Source organism: Onychomys torridus, chromosome 6, assembly GCF_903995425.1.
Source record: "Onychomys torridus chromosome 6, mOncTor1.1, whole genome shotgun sequence".
Taxonomy (NCBI): Eukaryota; Metazoa; Chordata; class Mammalia; order Rodentia; family Cricetidae; genus Onychomys; species Onychomys torridus.
Window position 1 is genome coordinate 104,686,130 of NC_050448.1, and position 20,549 is coordinate 104,706,678.

The 20,549-nt window shown below is 40.8% G+C and overlaps 1 protein-coding gene across 1 annotated transcript in view; it reads right to left on the reverse strand.

Annotated features, from left to right (window-relative positions):
- The window catches only part of LOC118585640 (glutamyl aminopeptidase), a 64,819-nt gene that overhangs the window by 11,676 nt on the left and 32,594 nt on the right, over positions 1–20,549 (reverse strand). Inside the window, exons 11-17 of the mRNA XM_036190419.1 lie at positions 14,713–14,792; positions 5,631–5,764; positions 5,453–5,508; positions 3,045–3,195; positions 1,290–1,363; positions 1,073–1,177; positions 811–981 (exon numbers count right to left, since the gene is read on the reverse strand). Of these exons, the coding sequence (XP_036046312.1) occupies positions 811–981; positions 1,073–1,177; positions 1,290–1,363; positions 3,045–3,195; positions 5,453–5,508; positions 5,631–5,764; positions 14,713–14,792 (771 nt within the window). The remainder of the gene's footprint in view (positions 1–810; positions 982–1,072; positions 1,178–1,289; positions 1,364–3,044; positions 3,196–5,452; positions 5,509–5,630; positions 5,765–14,712; positions 14,793–20,549) is intronic.

Consider the following 20,549-nt stretch of genomic DNA (forward strand, 5'->3'; position numbering starts at 1 on the left):
TATACCTGCATCCACAAATCTTTCTAAAACAGATAAAGTAGTTTTTAAACTCCTTAGCAAATATAATTAGTACCATGCCACCAAGTATAATGCTTTGACATATGTCAATATGGTTATGTTCATTATTTAATATGAACCAATTTTATTTAATTTATTTTTATTATTTTGTTACTATTTTATGAGTATGGACATCTTTTTTAAAATTTATTTATTATATATACAACATTCTGCCTGCATGTATGTCTGAATGCCAGAAGAGGGCACCAGATTTCATTACAAATGGTTGTGAACTACCATGTGGTTGCTGGGAATTGAACTCAGGACCTCTGGAAGTGTTACCAGTGCTCCTAACCTCTGAGCCATCTCTCTAGCCTGAGTATGGGCATCTTGCTTGCATGATTGTGTATAACTTTAGAGCCTGTGCCCATAGAGACCAGAAGAGGGCGTCAGTTCCCCGGGACTGGAGCTTACAGGCAGTTGGGAGTCACTATGTGGGTTCCAGGAATCAAACTAGAGTCCTATGAAAGAGCAGTCAGTGCTTCTAACTGCTGAACCATCTCTCCAGTCCCCCAAGTTTATTTTAAATTACACATTAAACATGGCAGTCCTCGGGGGAAGCAGAGGTAGGGAGATGGCCTTAATGTGCCAGGGCCACATAGTGAGACCTTGTCTAAAACTCGAATTAAAAGAAGAGAAAATTAAAAATTAATTACACCTGAGCGTACGTGTTAACGTTAGAAGACTTGCCTGGCACGGGCAAAGCACTGGTTGGAGTTAATCCCCAGCACCACGAAGCAACAAAGAGCTCACCTTGCCAAAAGAGTAACATCCTGCACGGAAGCTAACCCATAGAGCAGTTTTTCTTTTTCTTGTGCTAGGGAGGTTTTCTGGTATTGCTCTAGAGTATAGTTCCATGAAGTCTCGTTGCCAGAGTTCTGCATCCCGTAGCGGTACACCAGAAGCCTGAGATTGACGGGAATGCTGCCAGAAGAAAGGAGGTCTTAGGGATCTCACGTGCTCACTCGCACCTCTGTTAAAACCTTCTAGACAAGCAAACAACATGAGGAGTCACCTCTCTTTTCCTTGTAGCCAGGTCTCAAATAACCGGGAAGCATTGTTCAAGGCATCACGGTCTCCCATCTTACATGCAAATCCTAATACAGAGGCACGGAGTAACCTTCAAAAACAAACGAGCACAGAGCCAGGGCCTTAACAAATTTTCATCCTTTCTTAAAGCACAAACACACAAATGTTAAGTGAATATTAGTTTTTAAAAGGTAAGAAATAACTTTGTGGTATGGTTTCCAGTATCCTGCCATCCCAGAGAATCCGCAATGGGCTTCACTTGACCTTGGAAGTACGTCTGAAATAGAAGCAGAGTATACCATGAGTAAGAATTTGCTACTTATCTGCATCTTATGTCCCCTGGGTTCCCCATTGCAATCTTCGCCCTACTAGCTCTGAGAAGTTTGGGCCAGCACTTAGATAAAGAAGGTATTCACATTTTATAATGCTGAATTTTCCTTCCTTCCTAAACATAGAAACCATTCTAGATCTTTCTTTAATGTTTTCTAAAACCATTAACTGAGCCCCCTTCGATGCTTTGATTGTCAACCTGATATAACCTAGATTCACCTGAGAAGGGAGTTTCAGTGGGGGACTGTCTAGATCATAAGTCTGTGGGGATTTGTCTTGATTCCATTATTTGATGTGGGATGACCCAGCCCACCATGGGTGGCACCATCCCCTAGGAAGGGGATTCTAGGTTAAGAGTGGAGAAAGTAAGCTGAGCAGTCACAAGCATGCATTAGTTCTTTGTTCTCTGCTCTTGACTGTTGATATAATGGGACCAGATGCTTCAAGTTCTTGCTGCACTGACTTCCTAGCAATGGACTGTGTGGTAGTTTGATTGTAATTGGCCCCCACCATGTCATAGAGAATGGCAATATTAGGAGGTGTGGCCTTGTTGGAGGAAGTATGTCACTGTTGGGGCAGGCTTTGAGGTCTCATATATGCTCAAGACATCACCCAGTGTCACAGTCCACTTCCTGTTGCCTTCTGATCAAGATGTAGCCAGCAACATGTCTGCCTTGCTCCCCACCATGATGATAACGAACTGAACCTTTGAACTAAGCGGCCACCTCAATTTAATGTTTTCCCTTATAAGAGTCGCCATGGTCATGATGTCTCTTCATAGCAATAGAAATCCTAACCTAGACAGACTGTAGCCTGGAATTGTGAACCAAATAAACCCTCTCCCTTCACTGGTTTTATCGGGGTATGTTTATCACAGCAAGATAAAAAAAAAAACAACTATTTCTTCATTATAGTAATAAAAATACACTTTACACACGTCTGATACTAAGATGACTGTTTCAGCACTGATGAAATATTTTAAAATGGTAGCTATTTAGATTTACAAAGAGCACTTAGGGGTCCTCACTATCCCACCACCACAGGCAGGCCAGTGCTAACATTCCCATTACACAGATGAAAGTTGTACCCTCAAATAGCAAACCATTTTTCCAAAGGTCTTTCATTTAATACACAAAATAGCCAGACTTGGATCCAGAATTTGTTTAAAATTGCAAGCAGCCTGCCAAAGTGCTATTGAAATGTCAAAGAAAAGGTAAACAGAAATGACTAAACTTAAAGCAAACTCCCAATGTGGAGGTGAGAGTAAGAAAATACAATTTTCTTATTTTGTTATATTTTGTTAAGAATAAACTAATTTTAGCAAATAAATTCATTCTAAAGTAGGTTCTAGTTTATAGTTTAAAATGTTACAAATTTAAATAAGATAGCCTTATATTCACTTTGATACTAAAATGGATACCTTTTTTGAGGTATATTAAAATACAAATATAAAACACTTCAAAGTGAAGAAGATCTGACAGCCTGCCTGCTTTGATTAGCCAAGTCCTAGAATATCTCTTGATTTTGTGTGATGGACAGATATCCCGCAGATAGAGCTCCTTCCCTGAGAAGCCACCCTAGTCTACCAAACATTTACATTTGTGGTGTACTCAGAGCATTAATGTCACCTCTATCATGGGGTACAGCTCTCTGTCATCTTCAAACATGCTAATGATGTAGGTTACAGCTGAAATGGCTCTCTGCCATGGTAAGAAATCCTCTTCTGATTTGAGATACCTGGTCAAGTTCAGAGCTGTCTCATAACCCAGAAGTTGGGCTCTGAAAGAGAAAACAAATAGGAGAATTAGTTGAAAACTGCACTTTCAATTGAAAGGACCAGTATGGTGATTCTAGTATTTTATGTTAGTAACAATTTCTCTACTAAACAATTAAAAAATTGCATTTAGGGGTTAGAGAGATGGCTTAGTGGTTATAAGCACTTCTTGTTTTTGCAGAGGACCAGAGTTCTAGCATCCCTGTCAGGAGGTTCACAACTGCTGTAATTCTAGCTCTAGGGGATTAGATGCCCTCTTCAGTCCTCTGTGGGCTCCCACACATATATGTGTACGTACACACACACACACACACACACACACACACACACACACACACACATATATATATATATATATATATATATATATATATATATATATATATATTTTTTTTTTTTAAAGAGAGAGATTTCACTTGTTGTTGGGACTCAACTGAAAAGTTTTTGCTCAGGGTTGAGGACAAAGCTAAGTGATGGGGCACTTGCCTGGTACCCCAGTAGTCAGCATCATAAAAATTTATGGAAAAGTATTTCTAAAAGTTTGGTTCAGACATATTTGAGAAGAATGTTAGCTAGAAACATTGCCCTTAAAATTGTCCCTAACATTTTGAATGCTGATACACACAGAAATGCTCCTCTCAATCTTAACCATCATCGTCTCTCTATGTGGCCAGCAGTGATGGATAAAGAGAAGATGCATGGTGCTCCAGGAGCTAAGATTAAGTGATGATGGAATGCACAGCTCGAAGTTGGACATTTCAACCTCTCCCTGTAAGGTTCAAGGAGCATTGCAAGAGAGGTCCAACTCAGAGAGCTTTGGAAAATACATCTTTGCTGTTAGTAAGCCAAGTTGGTGCATTTTCATCAAGTAATAGAATTTGATGAGAACTTGTAAGGAAGATCATCTTGTAGGTTCCGTCTGCCTATTTTCTCATTTATTTCTTACAGCAGTCTTACATAGTCACCTCTATAGTTTTCTATAAAGATATTGATCCAGACAAAGGTTAAGATGTTACTCCAATTTCTACAGAAACAGGATTTTATTCAGGTTCAAAAGCCTATTCCTTTGAAAAATGTCAACATTTTTGGACTTCTGATGTTATATAAGGAGTCCATTTCAAATGTTTCTGCTTTAACTAGTAGCCATCAATGTGATTGGCTAGTAGTTACTGAGCAATAACTTTAACAGTCACAAGCTGTTATGAATTGGGTTCAGATGCCCATTCTCATAAGAGGATTTCTTGGGCAGTATGGACACTAATAAGCAATGATAATACAGTACTGTGGGAAAAAATTAGGCATCTAAGAATGATGCCCAACTCAGGCAGAGGAGTCAGAAGAGGCTTTCTAAGGAATCCACATCTACTCTCATGCTTAGACAAAGCTACTGAAAAACAAAGAAATCAAATCAGCTGTGTATATAGCTTCTGAAGAGGGTTAGAAACTTAATAAATAATCATTAGGGTCAGATGATCTGAAAAATGTCACGAGGCACCACAGTCACTGTCCCTCTCTCTTCCCCAATATAGGTTGCTTATCTCTCTCTAGGTTCAGATTACTCTCAGATCACAAAGGAAAGAAAAAGTCAAATTTCCAAACTAGCTCCCAAATGCTAACGAACGCAAAAGCACTGTAGCTTCTTCGTCTTGTCCCAATGACTTAGACAAAAATTCACAATTCTAGATTAAAATATCTAATAGTTACCTTGGGCTCACAAACAGAAACTCTGTGCATTTGTTAAATCAAGTTACGAAAGTGTATTTTAAAACAAGGTCCTTTATATTTTACTTGCTTATTTTTAGGAGAATGGGCCTGCACATGTGGAGGTCAGGGGACAGTATATTAGAATGTTTGTTCTCCTATCAAGTGGGCCCTGGGGTTCGAATTCAGGTTCTCAGGCTTGGCAGAGGCTACCTTTACCCTTTGAGCCATATCATCAGTCTGAGATGCACTTTTGATCATTTTAAAATATCACTAGGTCAAAGACCTTGATACGGAATTTACCACACCCCATGCCCGCAGGGGAGGAGGTGGGGGTGGGAAGCTTGGGTGTCTATGAATAGCTAATATTAGTATTTGCTATGAGGTTCACATGAATTTTTTTAAAAAGAAGGCCAAAAATAACAATAATGTTTAAAATACAGACTTTAGATGTTTTCAGTTTAAAAAAAATCTATTACTTAAATGTACTTGTAATTAATTTTAAACATGTATGGAAAACTTATGGTATTTTAAGTGACCTAACCTCATTTTAAGACATACCTTGCCAAAGCAAAAGCATCATCAATAAAACTTGTCCGGTCAGCAGAGGAGAAGTCCTAGTTAAGGAAGGGGGAAAAGCCATGAGTCTCAAAAGCAAAGAGCACTGAAAAAAATTCCACCTTTAAGATGCTGTTCTTGGAATAGAACTACAATAGTTTATAAGCATACTGTCTCTTACCGAGTGGTTTGAGGAAAGAGTCTCGATTATCTGGCCCCAAGTTCCTGCTTCATAATTTACACGATAAAACCCAATGTGATCTGGGTTTATTTTGAGAAAAACATCTCCACCAAGACTAGAATTCAAAGTGATTCCTGTGGTAGAAAATAAACACTAATGAGAAACATGTTTGCATACACTATAAACACAGAGAAATTAGACCCAGAGGGGGAAAAGAAAAAAAATAAAGAAAAGCAATATTAGCTCCAAGAGTAGAGTTTGATTTGGACCCAAAGCCTCCAAGCCTAATTCTTATTTAGTTGCCTAACTTTAGAATGTCACTGGAGGGGGCAAGATGAACAAGAAGTAAGTAATGTCAACAAGCATCCTGCTATTTGTAACCTACACTCCTCTCTGGCGGAAGCATGCCACATGAGTGCAATAACTCTAAGGTGGGCAGTCCAGCAGTAAAGAAAATGATGCCCAAAGACAAAGAAATCCCTGCCTCCTAGGAGGAGGCCATACGTTCCCAAGTGTAGTGGATTAACCTGGAGAAGGGCGGAGATGCAAGCATTTAAAGAACACCTTCTCAGAATCATCTCAGAAGCTGGAGCTACTGGCATTTGTTCACAATCCCAGCTACTCCTGGGGCTGGGGGCAGATTATAGGCTTACTGTGACTACAGTGAGTTCAAAGCTGGTCTGGACAACCAAGTAAGACCTTGCCTCAAAATTAAATTAAAACAGATCTGGAGGTGTGGACCAGTGGTGGAGCACTTGCCTACCAGGAGGGAGCCCCAGGTCTAATCCCCCAAACAAAATACATCTAGATTGCAGCTAGTGGAAATAACTATTGCTAAGCAGGATAATAGTGGGAGAACCGTGGCATGTTTAAGGCCTTGGGATGTGCTGCAATCGACTTGGAACCCAAATGCAATACTCTCCCTTGGTTATCCACTTCCTACTTGTGCTTTCAATTTTATTTGTCTCTGCAAGGTCGACAACATCCTTATCTCAATTGACAATAAGAGTGCTTTTTTGTTTGTTGGTTTGTTTGTTTGTTTTTTGGTTTTTCAAGACAGGATTTCTCTGTGTAGCTTTGTGACTTTTTCCTGGAACTCACTTGGTAGCCCAGGCTGGCCTCGAACTCACAGAGATCCACCTGGCTCTGCCTCCCAAGTGCTGGGATTAAAAGTGTGTGCCACCACCGCCTGGCAAGAGTGATTTTTTAATCAGTAGAGTTAGCAAATTAACTTTCTTCCTAAAGTACCATCCAACACACACAGAGGGCTCCAGCATCAAGCTTTTAGAAGCCCAATGCTGAAGGGACAGAGACTTAAATTTTAGGTCAAACATACACCTTAAAAATAATAGCTGTGCTCAGATACCACAAGCATTTGTCAGTATTACTTCTATACTTTTCCATTAATATATATTTTGTCTGCATGGAAAATGAACTATTCAAATAATGGTGTGGGGACTTAGAATATGTGAGAGATTTCAAGGAGTTAATACAGTGACAATGTAGGGAATAGTACTGGAGAATAGCAGATGAGGCTGGCAAAGACCGGTGTCCATGGCACAGGCCATGTGAAAGAATCCATCCTCTGAGAGGGAAAAACACAGATTAGATTGTCAAACAAGGAAATAACATGCCTCTGTGTGTTTCCTAGAAAAATAAATTTTGACGGTGATAGGCAAGGTATTTTAGATCATATTCTAAAAGCAGGAAGACCAATTTGGAACCCAGCTGTAATAATCTAGGACAAGAAAGGGTGAGAACTTGGACTGATGTGGTCACAATGAGAACAGAGCAGAGACGGGTCTAGAGGGAAAGACAGGCACAGCTCTCCTTCTGTCTAGAGGGGCAAAGGCTTGCACAGTACGGTGTTGCCATCAGAGAGCAGAGGAAGGCAAGTTTAGGAGGAAAAGACGATTTAAATTTTGGAAGCATTTGCAAGGTCTGGAAGATATCCAGGACACAGTAGTTTTTCATAGTATATAAGTAAATTCTTCAACAAGACAATAAGTTTCCTTCGGAACCTTCACAGCAGGTACTTGACAAATTATACACCCTTACCCACTCATGCAGTATCTATCTTTCTTTGTCGTTTGGCCAGGAAGAAGTTGTTGAAAGGAAGCTAATCTTTTGGCAACCTCACCCTTTGAATGTTTGTACTGGGAGGAGAGTTTCTTGCTAAGGGGAAAGCCATATGTTACTGAAGGTAGAACAGGGACCTCTAAGTTGGACAGACCTGGGAGAAAATCCTTTCTATGAGACTGGCAAGCTGTGTAACTCTGGCCAAATCACTTGACCTCTCTGTGTCCCAGTTTACCAGGAGGAAAACAAGGATAAAATCCCTCTCGGGGCTGTTGTGAAGATTAAGTAAGATAACGCACATAAAACGGGGTCACATCGTTAGGTGTTATGTGACCAACAGATGGTAGCTATCCCCATTATTATGAAACGGGATAGGCCGCCAGTTCTAGAAATAGCCAAGCAAATATAAATAACATTGAGAAGTTCCTGGCAACCCATCTAAATACTGCAATAATTTACTGTGCTTTATATGTGCCCAGTTAAGCCTGTCTAACGTTACCGTGATTTTTCTCACTTTATGGATGAGGAAGCTGAGACCCAGGAAGTCAGTAGTTAGGGACTTTCCAAGTTCATGCTACTTTGAGCAAGGTTGACAACAGCGAACTGTACGCCTGCCTGTTCCCTGATGTAACAAAGCAAGTAGAAATGAACAGCAGATGCCTGCTCCTGCATGCACATCTGTTTTTATTCTTTTTAATGACTATAATATCAACACATGTTCTTTATGGGAAATAAAGTATAAAGAATGCCAGGTGGGGTGGCACATGCCTGAACTGGGTGTAATTCCAGCACTTAGGAGGCTGAGACAGGAGGATGGCTGCAAGTTCGAGGCCACTCTCTGCTACAGAATTGACCCTGTTTCAAACAGAACCAAACACAAAAGTGTACAAAATAATATAAAAGTTACTCACCAAGCTTGATTTTTTTTAAAAATGTCTTTGTGTGTACACGTGGGAGAAGCTTCCACATGTACACACAAGCAAACACAAACAAGCATGATGTCACCCTACCTACTTCTTGTATGACTAGTAGTCCTTGGTGATTTAAAATTATACTCTGCAGTCTTTTTATATTTTGAAAACAGATGTGCAATGACCAACCACAAGGGACTCATATCACCCACCTCATAAATGATTTTGTTCTATTTTTACTAGCCCTGTGGAATAAATGTTGAGTAAGTTATCCCTGAGTAGGGGCTCTTTCTAAGGATTTCACTCTCAGGCCTGGTGATCCAGTGGGTGAAGGACTGGCCATACAAATGGAAGACTTGAGCTGGGATCCCCACAAGCCCCATAGTAGGCAAACATCTGTAACCCCAGTGTTGAGAGGGAAAATAGAGGCGCACCCTCAGGGCTTTGGCTAGCCAATCTACCCCAAACAGTGAGGAGTGTGCCTGAACACCATACACGTGGTGAGCCCATACACATGGCTGACTGTGTGTGCACCAGTGTGCACACACACCTATAGCATGCACATACACAAATAAAATTTTTAAAATAATTTTAAATTTTCACGCTCTAAAATTAAGCATGATCCATTATAAAATGGACTTTTTATCCAATTGTGGTAACGTTTTCAACAAAATTGTGCCACGTGCAATCCCAGCTGTTGAAGAGACTGATGTAGAGGGATCATGAATTATGAGTTGAAGGCTAGCCTGGGAAACTTAGTGAGACCCCAGAATGGTGCAGGGGAGAAAAGAAGAGATGGGGAGGAAGGGAAGAGGAAGAGAGAGGCGAGGAATTGAGTCATGATCGTGTGCATTGTAATTACAGGGCTTCTCCCCAGAGCTCAGCGACTGACACAGAACATTTACCTGCAAAGAAAGCTGCTTGCAATTGTTGGGTTTTGTTTTGTTTTGGTTTTGTTTTGGTTTTTGAGATAAGATTGTGCTACATGGCCCAGGCAAGTCTGGAACTTGCTATATACTCAAGGCTGACCTTGAACAAATAACTCTCCTTCCTCGGCCTCTGGCTACAATTTTAATACACAATATGCAATTCAAGGAAGTCTGAAAAAAAAAATGCAACCTACCTATCATGAGGAAGGGTTTTCCTTAATGTTGATTTGGGTGATCTGGAAGAACACCTTACAAAGGAGAGCTGGATAGTAAAGATCTGCTGGTATGTCTCCCAGCTGCCCCAGGAGGCAAGTGCCCACCTGAGCCAGCATGCACTCTTACCTTTCTTACCTTTGAGAAGTCTGGTTCTACAGGCAATAGCATACATGACAGAAACCTGTTAGTGGTTCCCTTCCACTAGGAAAGACCTAGACTACATACACTAGTCTCCTTCACTGCTAAGTAGCATCATACTGGTGAGGACTAGATGTAAAATGTAGACAGAAGTAATCAATGCTTTACTAATCCTGCTCCCCCTGGTATCTTTCTGTGCACACTGGTTGAAAAAGACCCATGAAAAGATCCCAACATCCAGGTTGTATTGGAACTGCAAGATGGAAGAAAACAGAACTTCCAAGCTGCTGTTTGCTAGACAGTCATCTGATGACATGGCGAGCCAGAAGCACTTCCTTTCACTTTTGTGCAAACAAGAAACTTTCATGGCATCAAGGCACTGTTGACAGTTTCTAAGTGCAATAGTTGGGCTCTCCTGGACAATGCTTGTGTCGGTATCACAGTTTGATGATGTTTTAAAAGGATGGCTTTATCCTGGAATCCCCTAATCCTTACTTAGTGTATCCTCACTGGAAAGAGATATCTAATTAGCCTACACGGGTGCACTGGTTCATTAGCATACCACTATACCTGATTAGTACATTTGACAGTCAGCATTCTTGCTTAATCTTCTGTGTTTGGTTTAGGTGAATAAATCCCCCAAGAGTTGATTGACTGGGGCTGAGCTGACAAACTGGGATTCTGAACCAGCACAACCCATCCCACGTTTGGACATTACACAAGACACACAGTGAAAACATGGAGAAAGTCCTTCCCTCTTTGACACATAGAAAGTTATGTGCTTGTCATCTTTTTTTTTTTTTTTTTTGGAGCTGAGGATCGAACCCAGGACCTTGTGCTTGCTAGGCAAGCGCTCTACCACTGAGCTAAATCCCCAACCCCACTTGTCATTTTTCAATAATAAATATTTAGACATACCCACTTGAAACATTTTAGTAGACTCTATTTCCATGATTCTGGAATTTGCTCATTTAAATTCTTACAGTCCAGACATGAAAGTCATAAAAATCATCATCCCCAAATCTACAGCTACCCTAGGTCTTAGACCCTCTTGTAAATCCTGCATCTGGAGTAACATCTTAACCCTCCTCCAAAACCACATTCCTGGAATAATGTCTTAGGCCTTCTCCTATAGTAATGTCTTAGGGTCTCTCTATAGTAATGTCTTAGACCCTCTCCTATAGTAACATCTTAGACCCTCTCCTATAGTAACATCTTAGGCTCTTTCCTATAGTAATGACTTAGGGTCTCTCCTATAGTAATGTCTTAGGCTCTCTCTTATAGTAACATCTTAGGCCCTCTCCTATAGTAATGTCTTGGGCCCTCTCCTATAGTATTGTCTTAGGTTATCTCTTTAACTCCACACCCGAGATAATGTTTTAGTCTCTCTCCTGGCCCCCAGTCCTGGAGTAATGGCTACAGAAACAGTGTTCAAGCAAGACTGATAACTCTTTTGTCCTGTGACAACCTTCATCGGAATGTTAGAATGCAGCAAACGAAAGCACAAAGGTGGAGTCCTATTAGATACAGATGCATTGTTAGAACAGAAATATCAACTGATATCAAAGACAGAGATGTAACTAAAACAGAACACAACATCAAGGGAGAACAAGAGGGGCAGGCAGCCCTCCACTAAGCAAGGGCTTACCAAATTCTTACCATGTGCCTAGCAGTTGTTGATAATAGATGGGGAATAAGAGACATAGTAAGTACTTTGTGTCTCCCAGGAGCTTATAATTTGGTTGAAAAAGAAGAGAGTAAATGGAGTATCAATAAGTGATTTCTGTTTAAATACCAACCACTAACACTAAGAAGAACAGGACTAACAACACTGCCAGCATCAGCTACACAAGAAAAGAGTATTTAGAACGATTATCTTTGAATAAAATCCCACAAACAGCAACAGTAAAGATAAGGACATACATTTTGGTAAGAATAAATTCACATTAACGGAGCTAAGACCATTTAAATGAGGGTGATTTTCTGTCTGGATTAGACTAGCCAGAAAACATTTTGTTTGAGATTTACTGCTTTTGTTAAAAACCACGTATTTTCCCCCACTGCTTAAAATATCATGTACAATACTTGTGTGAATAAAAGATCCCGGAAGTCCTATTATTGTTTGGGGCATTTCTAACTGATGAGTCATCAGAGTTACCAAGAGCAGGGACATGGGACAGGTAACATGAGCTGGCTGCCTATCCAGCACACTCAGGACATAGTCGTCATCTGTGCCCTGAGCTGAAGATGTCCCCAAACAGGAAACAGGAACTCATGGTGTAGCCTAAAAATGGAGCAGGCGCTTTGAAGTGGGAAGAAATGTCTAGGTTTTTTTCTGGTGCAGAGACCAATCATGATTCTGAAGTTTCAGATAAAGGCAGGTTTGTTATCACAGCTCCTTGAATACCTGAGCCCTTTATCCATTTATTTATTCACTTGAGCATACAGTAAACAATTACAGAGCAGCAGCAACAACCAGGAAGTCATTCGTTTCCTCAAAAGAATATTCTATAAGAAAGAGAGACACAGATACGCCAGTGTGGCACAAGCGCCATGTTAGACATGCCTGAGAGCTGGAAGGGAGCAGACTAGCTCCCTCTCCTCTCTTTCACACACACTCCCTGTCTGAGGCACAGACCCCCCTGTACTTTATCAGTCCTATTACCCTCAAAATTCTGTCTTTATACATTCCTCTTTCTGTCCTCCTCACTCTCTGTTGGCAAACCCTCCTGCGAGTAGGAAAATGGTCAGCACACAGACCACAAGACATTCGACTAAGAATCCAAGCACAGAACGAATATGTGGAACACTGAGACAAAAAAGGGCATTGGTCTGGAACTTCTGGAAGGATCCAGTGTCATTGGCCACAATGTCAGAGCAATCATTAGCACAGACAACGAAGCGGGAGGGGAGTTCCTACGATCATATTTTCTGTCAGGAACAGTCTGGAGGTGAGTCTGACCTTCATAATAGCAAAGATGGAAGAGTTGGCAACAGAACTAAGCATAAGAGAATTTATAATAAAAGTGAAGCTGGGCGGAGTGGCGCACACCTTTAATTAATCCCAGCACTTGAGAGGCAGAGCCAGACGGATCTCTGTGAGTTCAAGGCCAGCTTGGTCTACAGAGTGAGATCCAGGACATGCACCAAAACTACACAGAGAAACCCTGTCTCAAAAAAAAAAAAAAAAAAAAAAAAAAAAAAAAAAAAAGTGAAAAAAAAAAAAAAAAAAAAGAAACAGCAGAGATGAAAGATATCTAAGGCAGAAATACTACTATACAAATGATTCTAATGTACTCTGTAGGACTGAAAAGGTCCAAAGACAGACAGATGAAGAGGAGGTGACATCTCTATATGAATACAGGATGATATGGATCCATTATGGAAGGGAACAGAGCATTGATCCTTGCCACAACATGGATGAACCCTGGAAAGCCTATGTTTTAATTGAAATGAGGCAAAAGAAAACACTATTATCATTTCACAAAACAAATGTCCAGAATGAGTTAACTACTCATTGTCATAAGTTCACTAACATATGGGTCTCTTTCTGAGTTGATGGTATCATGTAGCTATAAATTTAATGAAAAAGATTGGATGATACATTTTATTTTTAAAAAGTTTTTGAGACAGAGCTTCATGTAATTCAAGCTGTCCTCCACTGGAGGCTAACACTGAACTCTCTAGGTAGCTGAGGATAACCCTGAGTTTGTGATCCTCTGGCTTCTAGCTCTTGAATGCTGGGATTACCATGTCTGGTTATATTTGGTGCTGAATATTGAACCCAGAGCTTCGTGAATGCTGAGTAAGCACTCTGCCAGTTGAGCTATAACCCCAGCTCAGGTGACCTAGTTTAGATGGGTGAATTTGGGGACAAGTAACCAGGAGCAGATAAAGGAACGTAGGTTGTTTTAGCTTCAAGAATCCCCAGGGAACACCTACAGAATAGGCTGTTCTCAGGCCACCTTCTCATGGGACAGAATGAAGAAATCCAGTCTGTCTTAGATAAGAAATGTTTTGTAACACAAAACAACCATAGTGGTCAAATCATAAAAAGCAAGGTTCTCCATGTCTTACTTCCTGCGATGCAAGATGTGTTAAGATGGTCTTTGCTCTCTGGCGACTTGAAATCTAGATAGGAAGGCAAAGTGCACAAATAAAATAGCTCCTAAAAAAAAAAAAAAAAAAAAAAAAAAAGCAAGATTCTCCTAGGATTGGTGCTGAAACCTCCCTATTTACTGGCTTCTTTTTCAGCAATTTTGAAGTTTGTGAGAAGACCTTGTTTTTTTAAAGAACCCTAAACGTTTTCAAATCAGGAAAAGAAAAACACTGGAAAGAAAACAAGAAATACATTGCAAGCTGATTATTGTAATTGAAAGAAAACATTCAAAAAGCAGGCCATACCCATGATATTTTAAGAAACCCAGTGTCTTATCTGATATAGAAAGAGCAGAAGAAGGAGGAAGGGGCAGGAAAAGAAGAAAGAACAGAGGGATGAACTGGAGGGGGAGGAGGAAGCTAGGAAAGGCAGGAATCTCACAGCTTGGTTTTCCAGTGATCGACAGGTCAGTAACATTCCTTAAGCTATGGCACTGTGTTCCTGTGTGTCATGATAAATCACTAGAAAGGTCATGGAGGTGGGAAAGATCTCACTGTAGACAAAGTTTTAGAATTATTGATAGATTGTTAAAGAGATGACTTTTAGCTGAAATTTACAACGTTGGCTTAATTGCTGATTCTCTGTATTTATATTCATTTTCTGAAAAGCATCAATTCAAAGAAGAAGTGAATGTGTTAAATAATATTTACCTTCTGTTGATGACCTGTTGTAGACTGTGACCCTTGAATTGTCATTTTCGGTCCATTTAATTGGAATATTCCATGTGTAACTACAATTTTTAAGGAAGAAACATTTAACTTAATCATGAAAAGCTTAAATGTCAAAATCAACAGACAAGAGCATTTTTCCTTATAAGTAGTGATTGGTCAGTGTGTAGTACACAGCCTCCAAAGTTTGCAATATGTACTTCAGGGATGAAGATGGGCCGTGCCCTGACAGTTCTTAGTCTCTATATACCCACAAAATATAGAAATTTGCATAAAAATCTGATAAGGGTAAAGAAAGGTGTTCAGTAAAAAAAAATGTTTTGAAACAAATATCCTGCATAGCTTGCACAAATGTAGCGTTGCACATCATAACTTCCGCATTCGGAGCTGCAGAGGTTCTAGCGTGGTGTACTTTCTGTCAATGATACTGAGATTCTACTCTCCGACCCACTAAGCATCGCCTGCTCTGCTCTAGAAATCACTTGATAATTCCAACCATGAGACTCAATGCTACAAAGGAAAATCACCAGGTAAGCTCATTTCTGGGGTGCCCAAGCATTCTGTCCATTTTGTGGAACTGGGGGGTTGGTTTTAGGGCCTCTTGCATACCAATGACCCTCTAAACTATGCAGGCTGGCTTTGAATTCATTCATTCTGCAGCCCAGGAAGGTCTTGAACTTGCCATCCTCCTGTCTCCAGAAGACTAGTGTATAAATAAATGGTTTCCTAGGTCCTACAGTGGATGTCATGGGTGCTTCAGGCTTAGCCAATGTCATCTCCTTGCAGCCTTTCCCTTTCCCTATACCAGTATGCTTTCCTACCTGGCTTACTGAGAGCTACCCTCGGGCTGCTGGAGCCTGAAAGCCCAAAGTTCCAGGAAATGTTTTCTTCTGAATGTGGCTCTCTGCCATGGTGGATGGTAGCGACAACCTGTCTCATCTAATCTGCCAGGTATATCTGTGTGGGCTACAGAGCTTCCCTGAAGTTGGCAGCCAGTTATTCTCTACAGATCCTGCTTCATGAAGCACCCCTGCTACGCCCCCTCTTTCCAGCATCCCGCTTTCACTTGCACAGCCATCTCCAGGTCTGTTTTTAGTGAGCCTTGTAGCTTCTCAGAAGAGAGACACGGACATGTTGCATAGAGCCCCATTCTCTGTTCTTGCCATGCTGCTAGTTTCGTGCCCACGGGAAGAGAGTAGATGCACACTTTTTTCTTCATCTTCCACAGTGTCAGCCTGGCCCATCACAGAGCAGTCAGGGGCTTGCTTCATGATCTGTGTGCACAGTCTTCACATATGGTGGTGTCCTCCCTGGGACTATACCATACTAAAGGCTGGCAGAAGCTGTGTTACTGGAAACAGACACAAAGCATACTCTCCTGGGGTGACTAAGAGTGTCATAAGTCAAAATGATAGAAGGCAGGGTCGCTACTGTCTTCCAAATTTAGCGTCATGGTTTTTTCGTACCTAATCTCAGTTGAGTAAAGGGAAAGATTTAGGAATATAAAACGCTGAAGGCTGGAAATCATATAAATGAAGTGATAAAGGGTATTACATGTTATCTAAATTCAGGGGTGTCAGGAATCATTCCTGAAGGTGTAATTAGTGCTCGACCTTCTTACAGGCTCCATCACTGTTAAATATGGCCACTCTAATTTTCTCCACTGACACTGACTTAATCATCCAAGATGGCACACCTACTCCCATCCTTCTGCCTCTTAATGTGGAATGCGCACCCGAGGCCCTGATATGAAGAAATCCCACTGTCAGAGATGAGAAATGGTCCATTTGAAGAGATGGTGAAGACCACAGTATGACTCGCATAGGGCTCATCTGAATGATAAAACTTTCTGTTCACTAAGCTTCTCATAATCTTGGATTAAGCGAAGAGAAACACTCTCAAGAGATGTCACTCAATTCACAGCGTAACTGAGATCACATTGTCCACCAAAGAAGGGCAACTCCAAACAGATGGATGCAAGCCTTAGAGTAGGAAAAGAACCAGTTCTTATTTTTTATTTCTGGATGGATGAGGTTCTTTTTAGACATTTTTATTAGTGTATGTTAATTGTACAGGATAGTAGTCTGCCTGAAAGTATTTATTGTAATCTTTTTTGTGGAGGGGGGGTTGTTTTGTTTGTTTTATTTTGGTTTGGTTTGGTTTTTGTATTTTCTGAGACAGGGTTTCTCTGTGTAGCCCTGGCTGTCCTGGAACTCACTCTGTAGACCAGGTTGGCCTTGAACTCGCGGAGATCCACCTACCTGTGCCTTGAGAGTGCTGGGATTAAAGGTGTGCCACCACTGCCTGGCACAGTCCAATATTTTAATAGAGTGCAGAACAAGGAAGGCTTGCTTCTGCTTTAAAGTCTCTTGCTTCCTCAGTCAGCTACTGTTGACTTTCAATAGAGGGTCTCAAAAGGGAAGAGTCTATTTTCTGTTTTTTTTTTTCCTGTGATTACATAATTCTATTTTATAAACATGAGACAAATAAATCAACTTTATGATAAATGATCTCTAAAATTCATGCCTCTAGGAATCAGAATAAAATAGCTATTCCTATCTGGTTAAAACCTCAAAAAATATTAACATAAATTTTTAGTTCACTTGGCTATAATTTTTTTTTCAGGGGGATCTGCATAGAGAGAACTTGATAGCCAAGGAGTTTTTTGTTTGTTTGTTTGTTTTTTATTTTTTTTTTAACTAAAATTTTGCCAGCTCAAGCAAAGCCAGGGCTGACTGTCTTTGGCTTCATAAATCAGTGGCTACAGATGACAGGAGGAAACAATTCCTGGGAAACTTGCCTAGTAGAAGCCTGTTTTGCAAGACAGAAGGGTGTTTTTGTTTTACACATTTTAATATTCACACTCAGACAAAATTATATATGGCCAATGTAGTTTTGCTGAAACAAAAACATCAGCTATAAATGAAACAGTTTAAAACTGTTAACTGTACCAAGCCAAAAAACAATTTTAAGTTGATTTTTATAACTGAATTATCACCTGAAAACAGGTCAACCTATGCTTTAATCCAGGTATAATGAAATAAAGAGTGAAAAGCAACTGCCTTTCTCCATCATAGCCCTCCTAAAGTAAAGATAGAAAAGCATATGCCCCAGTGATCTACACTAGCACAGGTCAGGAGAAGCATATACCCCAGGGACCCACACTGGCATAGGTGCCCAAAACTGTATTCCCCAGGGACCCACACTGGCATAGGTGCCCAGCTGAAGTGAACTATGAGCTAGCAGAGCTTACTTTACAGCAAGACTCCCAGTTTCTCTAGACTGTGCTCCCTGTGGGAAAGCTGAATGCCTGAGACTTTCAGGATGGGCTGACAGTGGGTCCCAGTAGAGAAAGCACAACAGGCTTTCTGGATTTTTCTCCAGTTCAAGTAAGTACCAACATGCATCTTAGAAGAATCTAGTTTAAAAATTCTGACCCTTCTCTGCTCACTGATGTCCTTCCACAATTATAGCACCTTGGCAATTTGAATTTCTGAAATACCTGAATGTGTTGTTAGTATGGCTTAAGTCCCAAAGCCAAGTTTTAGACAAAAGGTAGACTCTTCCACCAAATCTATGCTGCATGTATCGGATCATGTGTCTACAAAGATCTTTCAGTTCTCTAGAAATACGGCTAGAGTGTCCTGTAGGATGAAAAGAATATCCTAAAAGGAAGCTGCTCTTTGCAAACCCATTGATGGAATTCCCAACACGTTATATCTCAGTCAGAAATGTTAGCTCAGCACAAACTTTGCCGTATCTGCCACACTTGTCAGCCCAATGCCGCAGTCTGGGTCTTGCCTCTCTATGAGCTGTCACATGAATTGCTGGTGGCACTTTATTTATTTTTTCTTGCTGGTCTCCCTACTTCCACTTGAGAGGTCTCCTCCCTTCTAATCTATCTACCATGTTGTTACTGGAGGGAGCCTGGGAGGATACAAATGCCATCCTGTCAATCCTCTCCTTTAATTTCCTTGAATTTGCACTCTGCTCTCCAAAATCTTGACCGTGGTTTGCATACCTCTTCTGGGCTTTCTCCTCACAACCCCGCCCCACCCCTGTCCACTTTTCCAGCTGTCAGATGCAGTTTGGTCCTTATGGCCGTTCTGCCTTTGTTCCAACAAAGTCCCCATCACTTCCTCCCTGGGAGATTTTGAACAAGTTGGATAGTCACTCTGTGCCTCAATTTTCACATCCATTTTCATAAAATACACCTAAGGGACGTCAAATAGCACTAGTCACTTAGTGCTCAGCACTGCTGAGTGGACCACGCATGATTGCTTGCCAGCTTGGAGCTCTTCGTGCATGCTACGGTCACTCCCTTTGCACCTTAAACATTTCTCACCTTAACTATTCAATCCTGGGGAAATTAAGTCTCCTGTGACATCTGTACACTTCTCATGTTAACTCTCTCGGTTAACTGAGGCTCAGTCAATCAGTGTGTAAATATGACAGGAGAGGATAATTCTCGTGAAACTCCCCAAATGGATGCTTGGTTCACACCTGAGGAATGCTTTGTAAATTTAACATTGAAAGGGTCTAGTAGTATTCAAGTTGGCCCATCTACTTTACTTCGACAAAACAGTAACTGCAAAGAAACCAGCTTATGGTTATTAACTCTTCAAAGTGTCTTCTTCATACCCTGTAATTCTCCTCCCTCGTGTTGTAGCAATTACTCCTAAATAATTGACCTTGTGATCATTTACATGTGACATATAATGATATAAAAATAAAAAGTCACATAAGATATCATCATCATCATCACAAAAGAGAAGCAAGGGTCTTTTCAGTGAGAATCAAGTAGTGGAGACTGCAGGGTGCCTGGGAAGTGGGTAGGTGTGAAATTCTCTCCACTCAAACTAAACATTAAAAATATCAAGGAGAGTCATATAAAGTTGGGTGTGGGTAGGACTAGAGCAAAGTTCAGGGACTGGTGATGTACTGTCACACTCTGGGTTACCCGATATTCATGCTTCCAGGGTTCAGCTGGGCTAGAATGGTATCCATAGAATGCTTGTTGCACCCAGTGTCCCGGGCTGGTCCAGGCCTTGGTGTCCTGATCATCTAATTGTCTTCCCTTCAGTGAGGGGGTGTGGGCTGGTACCTCAGAAATGTATGTGAAATAACTCTGTGACGGTGCGTGTCTGCAGCACTGAGACACGTTTTGATGGCTAAGACTCAACTGTGGTAAGTTTCGGGATCACACAGTTCCCTGGCTTCATGTTATTAAAGATGTTTTCTAAAAACTGAGAAAATTAAAAAGAATAACATATTAGCTTGAAATTTCAGTTGAAATGTTTAAAACATCTTACCTCAGTAGCCATGTTTAATATTTGGGGGGAGATCTTGTTTGGTAAGATTGTTGGTTTTATTTTTAACGAGATGAAATGTCTTTCTATATACTCTATATGTGGGTTTAATGTTTTTTACATGTATTACCTTATTTATTCCGTCTGGAGGTAGACACACATGTGGAGGTCAGAGGACAACTTCCTGGAGCTAACAGTCCTGTCTTACTCTGTGGCTTCCAGAGAGGGAGCTCAGGCTGTCAGATTTGGCTGTAAGCGCTCTCCCCAACTAAGACATCTCACTGGCCCTATATCTGTGCTTTAATTAGATTTATAAAAATATATAGGAAATAAAAATGTAGATGACCCAGATTTATACATCTTATTTGGGTGTTCATACTTTGAAATTATTGCTTTTTGCTTTTTCAAAAAGGGTCTCTCTGTATAGCTTTGGCTGTCCTGGAACTCAATCTGTAGACCAGGCTGGCCTCGAACTCAGAGATCTGCCTGCCTCTGCCTCCCCAGTGCTGA